Below are 14,083 nucleotides of genomic sequence, written 5' to 3'. Positions count from 1 at the left end.
GAAACCCTGTGGCTTGTCGCTTTTCACAGCTGAATACTATTTTACTTTCCACTCTGTTGCTCTAGGCTGGGAAGCCAGCTAGGGTTTAGACCCTGCCCTTCTCAGGGGGAACCCCTGGTTGCTGATTGGTTTCTCAGTCCTTTCAGCTGTCACCTGTGTGAGTCCAGTCAGCCCTTCCACGACTCCGCACTCCCTACTGGTCACGTTGTGATGTAGCGGCCTTTTCTGTCTCTCTGTGGTTATAAGACTTCTCTCCAGCTAGTGTTCGGTTGGTTATTCCAGGTGATTTCTCCAAAATTAAGTTGTCAATGCAGACTGGTCCTGGAAGGAGTTTAGTGTAGCTTTCACTTACTCCTCTGCTCTCTTGGATCTCCCCTAATTTTTTTTTTTTTTTTTTTGGTGTTGAGTTTTGTAAGTTCTTTTTAAGTTTCGGACATTAACCCCTTATCATATATATTGGTGAATATGTTTTCCCATTCTGTGAATTGTCTTTCTATTTTGGTGGTATTTTCCCTTGCTGTGCAAAAACTTAGCTTGATGTAGTCCCAGTTGTTTATTTATTTATTTATTTATTTTATTCCTTTTCTTGGAGAGACATATCTGATAAGATGTTGCTACGAGCTATGTCAGAGATTTTGTGGTCTATATTTTCTTCTCGAATTTTTATGTTAATGCAATTTCTATCAAGATCCCAATGACATATTTCAAAAAACTAACACAAATATTTCATAAATTTCATACAGAACCACAGAGGCCCTGCATAGCAAGGGCAATCCTTAGAAAAAAAGAACAGCCCCTTGTGCTGGGACCATGAGCTGCGTGGTCTTGGAGGAGTTGGGAACATTCCCTAGAAATTACCATGGTTGACACGGAGATGCCATTTTGGCCCACCAACTTTGGAATCAGCTCTGTGGATCTTTCTGTAATGGATGACCACTCCCATGCCTTTGACATCAAGCCCTTCACCGCCATTGATTTCTCCAGCATTTCTGCTCCACACTATGAAGACATTCCTTTTGCAAGAGCTGACCCAATGGTTGCTGATTATAAGTATGACCTGAAGCTCCAAAGTTATCAAAGTGCAATCAAAGTGGAGCCTGCATCCCCACCTTATTATTCTGAAAAGACACAACTATATAATAAACTTCATGAAGAGCCTTCCAACTCCCTCATGGCAATTGAATGTCGTGTCTGTGGAGATAAAGCTTCTGGGTTTCACTATGGAGTTCATGCTTGTGAAGGATGCAAGGGTTTCTTTCGGAGAACAATCAGATTGAAGCTTATTTATAATAGGTGTGATCTTAACTGTCGGATCCACAAAAAAAGTAGAAACAAATGTCAGTACTGGCTGGTTTGGCTCAGTGGATTGAGCGTCGGCCTGCGAGCTAAGTGTCGCTGGTTCGATCTTCCAGTCAGGGCACATCAGAGAAGGAAAACTCTGATTCCAAAAAACCTCCCCTGCCTTGCGGCATACCTCTTCAGGGGAAAGGCTAAGGGAGTAAACCCCGACAGAAAATCCGGAGCCGGAGTCCCTAAGGCGGTTTGACGTTGTAGTCAACACCGGCAACTCCTGCGGCGCACCTGAAGCCAAGCTGTATTGACTCCGTCTTTCCCTTGGATCCTTCAGGTGTGAAGAGAGGGGGGGTCTGCTGCATGGGCAACAGCAGACCCTCCATATCACCCTGCCCAGGCTCTGTAGCTTCAGCTTCACTGGAGAGGACACTCCAGCGTCATCGCAAGATGTCGATTCAACACGGGAGGAGACAGATACCGTGTCACTCCCGAGTTGGACTGCACAACCATTCTCGGCGGTGCAGATAGACTCTTAAGAAGCTACACCATCGTCTCTCGAGACGGACGGCTGCCGACGACGACTGTCGGTTTCAGAAATGCCTTGCTGTGGGAATGTCTCATAATGCCATCAGGTTTGGGCGGATGCCACAGGCTGAGAAGGAGAAGCTGTTGGCAGAGATCTCCAGTGATATCGACCAGCTGAACCCAGAATCTGCTGATCTCCGGGCCCTGGCAAAACATTTGTATGACTCATACATAAAGTCCTTCCCGCTGACCAAAGCAAAGGCGAGGGCCATCTTGACAGGAAAGACAACAGAAAAATCAGTTAGTTCTCTTCTACCATCTTCGTTTGGGGTGACTGGGTTTATTTTTGTTGTTGTTGTTATTTCCTGTGAGGAAATGATTAACCGTGTTACACACACACACAGAATACTGTTCAGCTGTTGGCTCTTACATATTGTAGGCTGAGTCTGAAGCACAGGAAAGGAAATGTCTTCAGATAGGATAAGTAAACATTATTTTGAAAAGTGAAAAAGCCTTTAAGTTCTCCTACTAAATTCTTTGAGAATAGTACAAAAATATGCAGGTCATCTTAACTTTAATGAAAGAACTCAAGCCCCTTTATCCCAGCACCCTCCTTCAGGATCCATCTCTTTTCTTGCCATGAAAATAACTGGTCACAACTACATTCATTCACGTAGCCCTACTTCCTGACCTAGATTTGGAAAAGGTATTCAGTCTCATTATTTTACCTTTTAGGAGAGCTACTAGAGTTACCTCTTATGAAGTTCCACACTGGACAGAAAAATATATTCCAGATATTATATTACCTTTTTTTCCTTGTAGCACTCTGTTGATAATTCCTGGGTAACTGGAAACATCATCGTTTTATATATACATGTATGAATTTTATCTTATGTGAGGCTCTGAGCCACCTGCGCTCCTCTAGTGGAGAATTTAATGGATTCTCAAACATCTGTCACCTCATTGATTACCACTGTTTTTAGAGAACCCAGAATGGATTATAATTGTTATTGAGTCAAGTTTTCCAAAAAGCAGAACTCTTCCCTGATAGGAAGCTGAGAAAACAACATAGAATCATATTAAAACAAAGAATAATTACACCTGAATTCTAGTCCCAATTCTGTCATCAGACTACAGATGAATCATAGCTCTGTACCTCAGTTTATACAGGCAGGTATAACTTTCATTGTAATGTCTGCCACATATCTTAGGGTAGTAAACCACAGAACACATTCAGAAGACACTATCCCGGTCCTTGATAGACCTTTTATGCTATCATTTATTTTCAAATGAACACCTCTAGGAGAGCTATGCAATTACTTGACATGTATGTGTAACCTTTTCCCCACTCAGTTATATTTTTTTGGAAAAACTGATTACCTTTAGTGTATTTTTATAACAATCTTAAATGTCATTTTTTCCTTTTAGCTAAACTATAAGAATAGAATCAGCTGATAGAAAGAGAAAACTCTTCTGGGATGTTGCTGTATAAAGAGCCAAATGTCAAGAAGTATAATGAGTTTTCTGACTGCGAGAGAGGCTGTTGATACTTTAACAGTATTATACCTGTATCCAGTTCTTTACAGTTTCAGAAAATCTTACAAATTCATGTGTTCAAGATATATGACCATTTTATGGCTCCTATTATTACCCTCTTTTTAAAGATGAGGAAATTGATGGTTAAACATTTTGCCCTGAGATCACACAGCATGTGGAAGAACCAAGACTATAATGCAGGCCTTCTGACTACTACTTCAATATATTCTGAGCATGACATTCCCTCATGGAAGCTAGTCTTTCCCATTGGCTAACAATGAGCCATGCTGACCTGTACACTAGGAAAGTTTCACCTTGGGAAAATATTCTGAGTTACGATTTATTTTTACCAATTTTTAGAACAACAGGAATTTTCACCCTGTTCTGCTATCCCAGTATATTCACAGTTGGAAAACTTTCCTTGTGCTGTTGTGTTCTTCCTGAATTATAGTTATTAGGACTGTCTTCTGCAGACTTTTACAGACTACAAATCATAGTAAAGCTAAGTCCATTATATTTATTAAATGAAAAAATTGGGGCATAACAAAACAAAAGCAAATGAAGGCCTCTACATAGCTGATTTGACTATGGAAAATAAACTGTGTTCATTTACAGGGAGAGAAATAAAAAGAAAGCTAGATTGATGTGGCTAAATAAGGTTAACAATGGGCAGATTACAGCAACTTGATGAGAGCCGGTGTGAGATAGGGAAGTGGGAAAAAAAAAAAAAGAAAAAAGAACAAAGTTGGAGGAATCACACTATCTAATATCAAACTATTATATAAAAGCACAGGGATTATCAAAAATAAAATAGGATGGCAGATGAGTGAGGGGAGGCTGCACTTGCTTGCTTCTGAGACATGTTTGTAGTTTCAGCTAAATATGGACAGAGCATCTCAGTTAACATCTGCATACTGGCTTGAGTTGAACCTTAGTGCTGCTGGTGGTGGAGCAGGCCACCTCCGAGCGATCTGTCTGGTGAGGAGCATGGTGGACACATAGGAGAGATGCGAGTTCAGGCTGACTTTGCTCCCTGGGCAGCAGCTGGCAGTGCACAAAATTTTTTCAATGCTTCTAGGTTTCCCCTGAGAGGAGTTGGAGGTGGAGATCCAGGCTGTGCCCACTGGCAGAGCCAGGAGTTGGCCAGGCCAGGTAGTGTCTTGCTCTGGGAGGCCGGGAACAGTGTATTTTGTTTGTCTGTTTTTTATTTTATTTTTTGTGAATTGGGGAGGAAAATATAAGGGCAGGGTGAAATTCTTGAGAAGAGCAGGAGCAGGAGCGCATACACAAGAGTGCACTCAAAACTTTCCCCCGGCCCCAGGGCTATGTGTGCATGCAAGAGCACCCCTGCCCACCCTCCTGCTACTGTTCAACACAGGCCTCCTGCCCTGGGCCATCCACCCTGGGCTGGCACAAGGGAGTGCCACTGGCCCACCTGCTGGCCAGCCCAAACAACCACCCGTGGCCCATGCACTCCGGCACACCCCAAGCTGATGCAAGGGAGCCCACTCATCCTGCTTAACCTGGGCTGCAGCCAAAAGAGCGTGAAGTGAACTAGAGGCACTTTGGAAAAGTTTTGAGTGCTGAATTTAGAAAAATAGCTGTGGGAACAGTGGAATGGATCCCAGTGCAGACACAACCCCAGTGCTATGGGAGACATCTCATAAGCAGACTACATCCCTCCAAGTAGCATCAGCTGGAGGCAGCAGCTCAACAGCTGTCTACAAGACGAGGTGGACAAAAAGAATCTATCACCTAATGGGAGGAAAGGACCCACCAAATAGCAACACAACAACAACCAAAACCAAAAACTACCAGAGAGTCCAAATAATAGGTGTAAAGGGCATCCCAAGAGCATCAAGTTCAGGAGATCAAGGAGTCTGCACCACTGAATCACACAAGATTCCTACAACAGAAAGTCACACCACTAAGGCAGACCAATTTAAGAAGCAGAAACAAACAAGAAGAGCCACGTAAAATGAGGAGATGAAAAAACAACATGCCATCTAAAGGAAAGGAGGAATTCCCACAAGGAAGGATAGATAAAATAGAGGCAAGCAAACTATCAGATATGGAATTCAAAACAATGGTAATGATAAAGCTGAATGAACTCAACAAACTCAGAGAAAACTACAACAAATTCCAGGGGGACTACAAAGAACTGCAGAGAACCTACAAATAACTCCAGGGTAGCTACAAGGAAATTACTGAGAATTATACTAGCATTAAGAGCCAGGAGGAAATGGATAATACAATTCCGAGTTGAGAACACAGTAGAAGAAGTCAAAAGGCCAGAGGAAGCAGAATATCAGATCAGTAAGCTGGAGGACAAGGTAAAAAAAAATTCCCAGACAGTGCAACAAAATGAAAAAAGACTAAAAAAAAAAAAAAATGAAGAAGGTTTAAGAGAGCTGAAGGGCAACACAAAACATAATAATATCAGTATAATAGGAATTCCAGAAGGACAAGATGAGGAACAAGGGATAGAAAACCTGTTTGAAAAAGTAATGACAGAAAATTTTCCTAACTGGATGAGAGAAAAAGCCATGCAAGTTCAGGAAGCACAGAGGGTCCCAATAAAGATGAACTAAAACAGGCCCACTTCAAGACACATCATAATTAAAATGGCAACACTCAAAGACAAAGAGAGAATCCTAAAAGCAGTAAGAGAGAAAGAGCTAATAACATATAGGGGTCTTCAATAAGACTATCATTATATTTCTCAACAGAAACACTACAAGCCAGAAGGAAATGGCAAAAAATATCCCAAGCAATGAAAAACAAAGGCCTACAATCAAGATTTTCTACTGAAAAAAGGCTTTAATTCAAAATGCAACATGAAATAAGAAGTTTTCCAAACAAAATAAGGCTAAAAGAGTACACCTTTATCAAGCTAGCATTGCGACAGATGCTAAAGGGTCTGCTTTAAGGAGATTATGAAACAGAGAGAGAGAGAGAGAGAGAGAGAGAGAGAGAGAGAGAGAGAGAGAGAGAGACAGAGATAAACACAGGTACAAAGGGGAAAATGACAATTAATAAATACCTATCAATATTAACCTTAAGTGTAAATAGATTAAATGCACCAATGTTAAGACATAGAGTAGCTGAACCAATTAGAAAGCATGGTCCACATATATGGTATCTACAAAAGACTGAACTCAGAACAAAAGATCTATACATACTGAAAGTGAAGGGATGGAAAAAAATATTTCAAGCAAATGGACATGAAAAAGAAAAGCAAGGGTAGCAATATTATATCATACAAAATATATTTCACAACAAAGGTCATGAAAAGAGACAAAGAAAGACATTTTATAATCCTTAAGGGAACAATTGGTCAAGATATAATCCTGGTAAACATATATGTACCAAATATAGGAGCACCCAAATATAAGGAAAACCTTAGAGGACTTCAGTAAGGATAACAACAGCAACACACTCATAGTAAGGTACTTTAACACTTCATCGTCAACAGTGGACAGAACTTTGAAGCAAAGAAACACCGAGGATATTGAGGCATTGAACAACACTCTAGGTCAAAGAGACTTCATTGATATATATAGAACTTTTCACGCATAGAGGCAAAATATACATTCTTTTCAAGTGCACATGGAATATGTTCAAAGATAGACTACATGGTAGGACACAAAGCAAGCCTCAAAAAATTCAAGAAAATGGAAATTATATCAAGCATATTCTCAGATCACTATGCCTTGAAACTAGTAATCAACCTCAAGGAAAAAAACTCAAAAACATTCAAACTCATGGAGAATAAATAACATGCTATTAAATAATGAATGGGTTAACAATGGCATCAAGGAAGAAATCAAAAAGTTTCTGGAAATAAATGATAATGAACACACATCAGCCGAAAACCTATGGGGTACAGCAAAAGCAGTTCTGAGAGGAAAGATTATAGCAATACAGGCCTACCTAAAAATATATATATATATAGAGAGAGAAGAGTTTCAAATAAAAAATCTAACCCTACACCTACAAGAACTAGAGCAACAACAACAAACAAAGCCCAGAGTAAGTAAAAGAGGGAAATCATCAAGATCAGCGCAGAATTTAATGATACAGAGACTAAACAAACAATTCAAAAGATCAACAAAACCAGGATCTGGTTCTTTGAAAAGATAAATAAAATTGACAAGCCTTTAACCAGGCTCATTGAGAAAAAAGGAGAGCACCTGAATAAACAAAATCAGAAAAGATGTCACAGAAATACATAGGATTGTAAGAAAAGACTGAACAACTCTATGGCAAGAAATTTGACAACCTAGATGAAATGGACCAATTTCTGGAAACATATAATCCTCCAAAACTGAATCAAGAAGGAGTAGAAAGCCTGAATAGACTGATAACAACTAATAAAATTGAAGCAGAAAGAAAGAAAGAAACAAAACAAAATTCCTGGCGCACAAAAGCCTTGGACTGGATGGCTTCACAGGTGAATTTTATAAAAACATTTAGGGGAGAACTAATGCCTATCCTTTTCAAAATATTTTAAAAATTATAAGAAGAGGGAAGACTCCCAAACTTTTTTTATGAAGCCAGTATTATCCTAATTCCAAATCAAGATCAAGACACAACAAAGAAAGAAAACTATAGGCCAATATCATTGATAAACAAATGCTAAAATCCTCAACAAAATATTGGCCAACAGAATCCAGCAACACATTAAAGAGATCATACACCACGACCAAGTGGGATTCATCCTAGGGATAAACGGATGGTTTAATATTTGCAAATCAATAAACATAATACACCACATATACAAAATGAAAGACAAAAATTCATACTATCATATCCATAGATGATGAAAAAGCACTTGATAAAGTGCAAGACCCAGTTATGTTGAAAACACTCAGCAAAATAAAAATATGGGGAACATACCTCAACACAATAAAGGCCATAAATGAGAAAGTTGAAGCCAACATCATACTCAATGGACAAAAATTGAAAGCATCCCCCCTGAGATCAGAAACAAGACAATGATGTCCACTCTCTCCACTCCTATTCAACATAGTCTTAGAAGTTCTAGCCACAGCAATCAGACAAGAAAAAGAAATAAAAGAAATTTCTATAGACTCCACAAAAATACTACTCGACCTAATAAGTGAATTTGGCAAAAATAGCAGGTTACAAAGTCAATATTCAGAAATTGAAGGCATTTATATGCACCAACAATAAAATATTAGAGATGGAAACTAGAAAAAAATCCCCTTTACTATGGCAACAAGAAAAATAAAGTACCTAAGAATAAACTTAACCAAGGAAGTAAAAGACCTATACTCAGAAAACTACATAACACTGAAGAAAGAAATTAAGGAAGATACAAATAAATGGAAACATATACCATGTTCATGGATGGGAAGAATCAACATCATTAAAATGTTTATACTACCCAAAGCAGTTTATAGATTCAATGCAATTCTTATTAAAATACCATGATATATCTCACAGAACTAGAACAAATACTTCAAAAATTTATATGGAACCAAAAAAGAGCCCTAATAGCCACAGCAATCTTGAGGCAGAACACAGTAGGAGCAATCACAATACCTGATATTAAAATATACTGCAAGGCCTCTGTAATCAAAACAATCTGGTACTGACATAAGTACAGATATATAGATCAATGGAACATAATAGAGAGCCCTGAAATAAACCCAAGTCTACATGGTCAACTAATATTTGACAAAGGGTAAAGGAACATAAAATGGAGTGAGAAGAGCCTTTTCAAAATTTTACTGGGAGAACTGGACAAGGACATGCAAAAAAATGAAACTAGAGCACCAACTTACACCATACACAAGAATAAATTCAAGATGGATAAAAAAGTTAAACATAAGCCATGACAACATAGAAGTCCTAGAGGAAAACATAGGCAGGAAAATTTCAGGTATCCCACACAGAAATAATTTTACCAGTACATCTCCTAAGGCAAGGGAAATGAAGAAAAGAATAAACAAACGGAACTACATCAAACTAAAGAGTTTCTGCTTACTAAATGAAAACATCAGCAAGATGAAAAGGGAATTAACCATATGGGAAAACGTATTTGCCAATGATAACTCAGACAAGGGATTGATCTCTAAAACATATAGAGAATTTATATGACTCAATAGCAAGAAGACAGACAACCCAGTTAAAAAATGGGCAAAGGACCTGAACAAACACTTCTCTAAGGAAGACATACAAACGGTCCATAGGTGTATGAAAGAATGCTCAACATCACTAGCCATAAGAGAGATGAAAATAAAAGCCACAATGAGATACCATCTAGCACTGGTCAGAATGACCATCATCTACAAATCTACAAACAACAAGTGCTGGTGAGGATGTGCAGAAAAGGGAACCCTACTGCACTGTTGGTTGGAATTCAGACTTGTGCAGCCACTATTGAAGACAGTATGAAATTTCCTCAAAAAACTAAAAATGGAACGGCCTTTTGATCCATTAATTTCATTGTTAGAATTATATCTAAGAATTCTGAAACACTAATTCAAAAGAACCTATGCACCCTATGTTCACAGCAGTGATATTTACAATAGCCAAGTGCTGGAATTAACCTAAGTGCCCATCTGTAGATTAGTGGATCAAAAAACTGTGGTACATTTACATAATGGAATACTATGCAGAAGAAAGAAAGAAGGAACTCCTATCATTTGTGACAACATGGATGGAACTAGAGAGAATTATGCTTACGAAATAAAATAAGTCAGGCAATGAAAGACAAATATCATAGAATATCACCTAATACAGGAAATGAATGAACAACACAAACAAACGAGCAAAATTGAACCAGAGGCATGTAAATAAGGAGCAGACAGACAGTGACAAGAGTTGAGGGTTGATGGAGAGGAGGAGGGTAAGAAGAGGAAGGGTCTAGTCAAGATACTAGTGTAAATGACCCATGGACATGGACACTGGGGTGCGGATTGATTGTGGGAGAAGGGATCTGTGGGGTGGGTGGAAACAATGGGGGGAAAAGTGGGACATCTATAATAGAAAAATAATAAACAAAATAAGTAAAAGTAAATACAGAACCTTGCTTCTCACTGTCCATCAGCTAATCTTTCATCTCTTTGTTGATTCTTAAGAGACAATTGAAAAACAATCTCAGTCTTATGAATGGCCAAACTCAATTGTAGCATATTTTAAATTAGCACTGAAATAGGGGTTAAACTTTTAAAATAAGGATGTTTCAAATGGATCTGATTAACTACATTTCATTGATCCCTGTAGATGCTGATGAAGTCACAGCAGGATAATTACTTGCACTATAATAAATGGTGTGTTTTTATCATGTTCTTTCTTAGGAGTCACAGTGTCAAAGCTAATCTTATAATAACAATTATAATGCTATTAGGAGTAGAGAAGGACTCCTGAAAGATTCAGGCTGCTGCTAAATTGGTTAGTGTTCTAATGTGTATTATTTTTTTTTGCTCTTACCTTAGAATTTCTTTGTTACCATATTTGCAACTTGACCCTAAGGGCATAGATTTGGGCTGAACACAAAATGACATTAAAAAAAAAAAAGATTAAAAGATTTTATTCTTAACATGGTAAAAATGCACCACCTTTCTTGAAATAAAGTCTCATTTTCACTCTCAGGAGATATTCTTTGTGAAATGTGCATGGGAGGGAAAGATGTTAATGGAATCTTTTCGTTTACACTTTCTATCTGTTTTCATTTTGCCTGTGTCTCCTTAGATACTTGAGATGCCTGTTAGATTTGCATTTCGTGGTTTAAATGCAATTGTAATTTAATAAAACTATTGCACATTTAAGAAAAAGGTGAATAAATATTATGCACTTTATACTAAATGTACCCAGATCACCTGGCTGCTGTGGCTCAGTGAATTGAGTGTCGGCCTGCAAGCCAAGTGTTGCTGGTTCGATTCCCAGTCAGGGCACATGACTAGATTGCACCTCAGGTCCCCAGTTGGGGGCGCAAGTGAGAGGCAACCACACAGTGATGTTCCTCTCCCTCTATTTCTCCTTTCCCCTCTCTCTAAAAATAAAAATAAAATAAACAAACAAATGAATAAATAATTTAAAAAAATAAAATAAGTGTACCCAGAAATTATTCTACCTGCTTGGTCTAATTCTGTATGAAAAAATTCAACCCAGCATATTGATATTTTTTCTTTAGATTTGAAGAGTCACAGAGCATTAGTATTTAGTTCATGAAAGACAAGATTTCACAACCTTAGCACTAATAATATTTTGAACTCAATATTTTTATTATTGTTTACATTACAGGATATTTATCAGAGTCCCTGGCCTCTGCTCATGAGAAATCAGTCATCATAACTGAAAATGTATCCAGACTTTGCCAAGTGTCCCCTGCGAGGCAAAGTCACCCTAGTTGAGAATTACTGATGTAATCAATTAATGAAAAGTATCACAGAAGGTTGTTTTAGATGTCCTAAAGACTCCAAATAATTTGGTAATATTCTGTGAGATAGGTCACCGGAGACACCCTAATTTCAATGTTTTCTTATGGTTGTTGATAGCATGCCCAGTACACTAAAAGTGAGTACATTTCTCCTTGATCTTTTTACAGCATTAGTTTCACTAAACTAAACATTTCACTCTCCTCATTAAAATATTCAGGCTTTTCTTCCATTTTGTGTACATGAGATAGGAAGTGTGTGTATATATATATATATATATATATATATATATATATATATATATATATCGTCGTCGGCAGCCGTCCGTCTCGAGAGACGATGGTGTAGCTTCTCAAGAGTCTATCTGCACCGCCGAGAATGGCTGTGCAGTCCGACTCGGGAGTGACACGGTATCTGTCTCCTCCCGTGTTGAATCGACATCTTGCGATGAAGCTACAGAGCCTGGGCAGGGTGATATGGAGGGTCTGCTGTTGCCCATGCAGCAGACCCCCCCTCTCTTCGCAGCTGAAGGGTCCAAGGGAAAGACGGAGTCAATACAGCTTGGCTTCAGGTGCGCCGCAGGAGTTGCCGGTGTTGACTACAACGTCAAACCGCCTTAGGGACTCCGGCTCTGGATTTTCTGTCGGGGTTTACTCCCTTAGCCTTTCCCCTGAAGAGGTATGCCGCAAGGCAGCGGAGGTTTTTTGGAATCAGAGTTTCCTTCTCTGATGTGCCCTGACTGGAAGATCGAACCAGCGACACTTAGCTCGCAGGCCGACGCTCAATCCACTGAGCCAAACCAGCCAGGGCTGATATATATATATATATATATATATATATATATATATATATATATATGATCAAGAAGGAATGAATCACTGTTGGGTTTAACACTTTACATACAGTGGACATTTCATAAATACTTGCTGGCTATGAATAAATGAACACAGGTCCTACTGGGCTTTGAAGTAACCAAAACCAATAGAATATAATGGTAAAAATTTTAAGGGAGCAGCTTACTAAAAACTATGTAGAAAATTTATTGATCAAAAATTAACAAAGAAACAAGATTGAACAAAATACTTTTATTCCAGAGATACTAAAACAGGAAGAACTATGACAACTTCTCCTTTGGACTAAATGCAAAACTCCCATTGCTATTCCCAAAATACGTTCAGATGACATCAAGTTAGTGCAGGTGAAATGAAAAAGAAAACAACAGTCACACTCTTCTATGAGGAGTGACTGGGCTGCACACGCTTAGTCTTGTAGAATAATATAGAACCCCCAGCTTTCCTGGTAAAGTGGAATCAGACTACTGTATGATTTTTTCTTTTTATGAATATAATTGCCTTGTAAAGTGGCAGTGGTAAAATTTTATAAATATTCCCACTTACTTTTGTCGGGGGAGAAGAAGAAGAAAGAGAGTGGCCAAAAAAAGTAAAAAAGAATTTGTCTGAGGAGAGCTTAGTGCTTGCCTGCTACGTTCTCCCTCTGGATACAACTCTGATGTTTGGAGCTGGTGTAATCTAGCTCTAGGCCTGTTCAAAGCTACCGGTCATCCATCCACAGTTTGTGGTTGTCTCCTTCATGTTTTGCTATGTCTGGGATGGGCAGAGGCGGATTTAATGGTGAGTGCACCAGGCGCACGCCCTGGGCCCTGACTTCTGAAGGGCCCCACAAAGCCCCAACTTTACACTTTTTTCTAATGACACCAAGTTTGGGTTCATATGTACAATTTTAATTACCTACAAGTTTATAATCGACGGTAAAACCTGATAGTATGTTTATATTCGCTTATTTTCATTATTTCATTACTATGCTGCATACTATACACATACTATGCTGCATAGGCCCCACACAGCAGAGCTACTGCTCATTGGAGCAATAGAATAGTATTTGCTACTTTGTACTTACAAAGGTTCTCCTACAGTGCAGACTTATGATACATGCAAATAGCAGGGCTGTAAGTTAGTTTGTGGATACATACTTGTTTCATTTACGGTTTTAAAAATAGTTTTCTGTGCATATAAATAAATATTTAGGTAAGTTGAAATTATATTAAAATAAAATTAATTCCTATTGTTAAAATTATATTAAGAAAAAATTAATTCCTGTTGTTACATCAGCACCTGGGTTTTCATAGTTTATGAATAATTAATAAACAAATTAATCCGTCGGCAGCTGTCTATCTCGAGAGACGATGGTGTAGCTTCTTAAGAGTCTATCTGCACCGCCGAGAATGGCTGTGCAGTCCAACTCGGGAGTGACACGGTATCTGTCTCCTCCCGTGTTGAATCGACATCTTGCGATGACGCTGG

General features: G+C 38.6%; 1 protein-coding gene across 1 annotated transcript; it reads left to right on the top strand.

Annotated features, from left to right (window-relative positions):
- The first annotated feature begins 856 nt into the window (after positions 1-856).
- Positions 857-4,876, top strand: LOC150021821 (peroxisome proliferator-activated receptor gamma-like). Its single transcript, XM_090287113.1, has 3 exons — positions 857-1,343; positions 1,874-2,118; positions 4,676-4,876. The coding sequence occupies exons 1-3, from the start codon at positions 860-862 to the stop codon at positions 4,874-4,876; spliced, it is 930 nt and encodes a 309-aa protein (XP_090143239.1). The 5' UTR covers positions 857-859.
- Positions 4,877-14,083: the final 9,207 nt, after the last annotated feature.

This window comes from Furipterus horrens, unplaced genomic scaffold, assembly GCF_987537825.1.
Source record: "Furipterus horrens unplaced genomic scaffold, mFurHor1.1.pri manual_scaffold_1, whole genome shotgun sequence".
In the NCBI taxonomy this organism is placed as follows: domain Eukaryota; kingdom Metazoa; phylum Chordata; class Mammalia; order Chiroptera; family Furipteridae; genus Furipterus; species Furipterus horrens.
This window is presented reverse-complemented; position numbering and strand designations above follow the sequence as displayed.

Coding starts and splice junctions, on each gene's coding strand:
- LOC150021821 (XM_090287113.1), top strand. CDS start 860: ATGGTTGACACGGAGATGCCATTTTGGCCCACCAACTTTGGAATCAGC. Junction 1,344..1,873: donor AAGTAGAAACAAATGTCAGT/ACTGGCTGGTTT, acceptor CTGCCGACGACG/ACTGTCGGTTTCAGAAATGC. Junction 2,119..4,675: donor GAAAGACAACAGAAAAATCA/GTTAGTTCTCTT, acceptor CCCCGGCCCCAG/GGCTATGTGTGCATGCAAGA.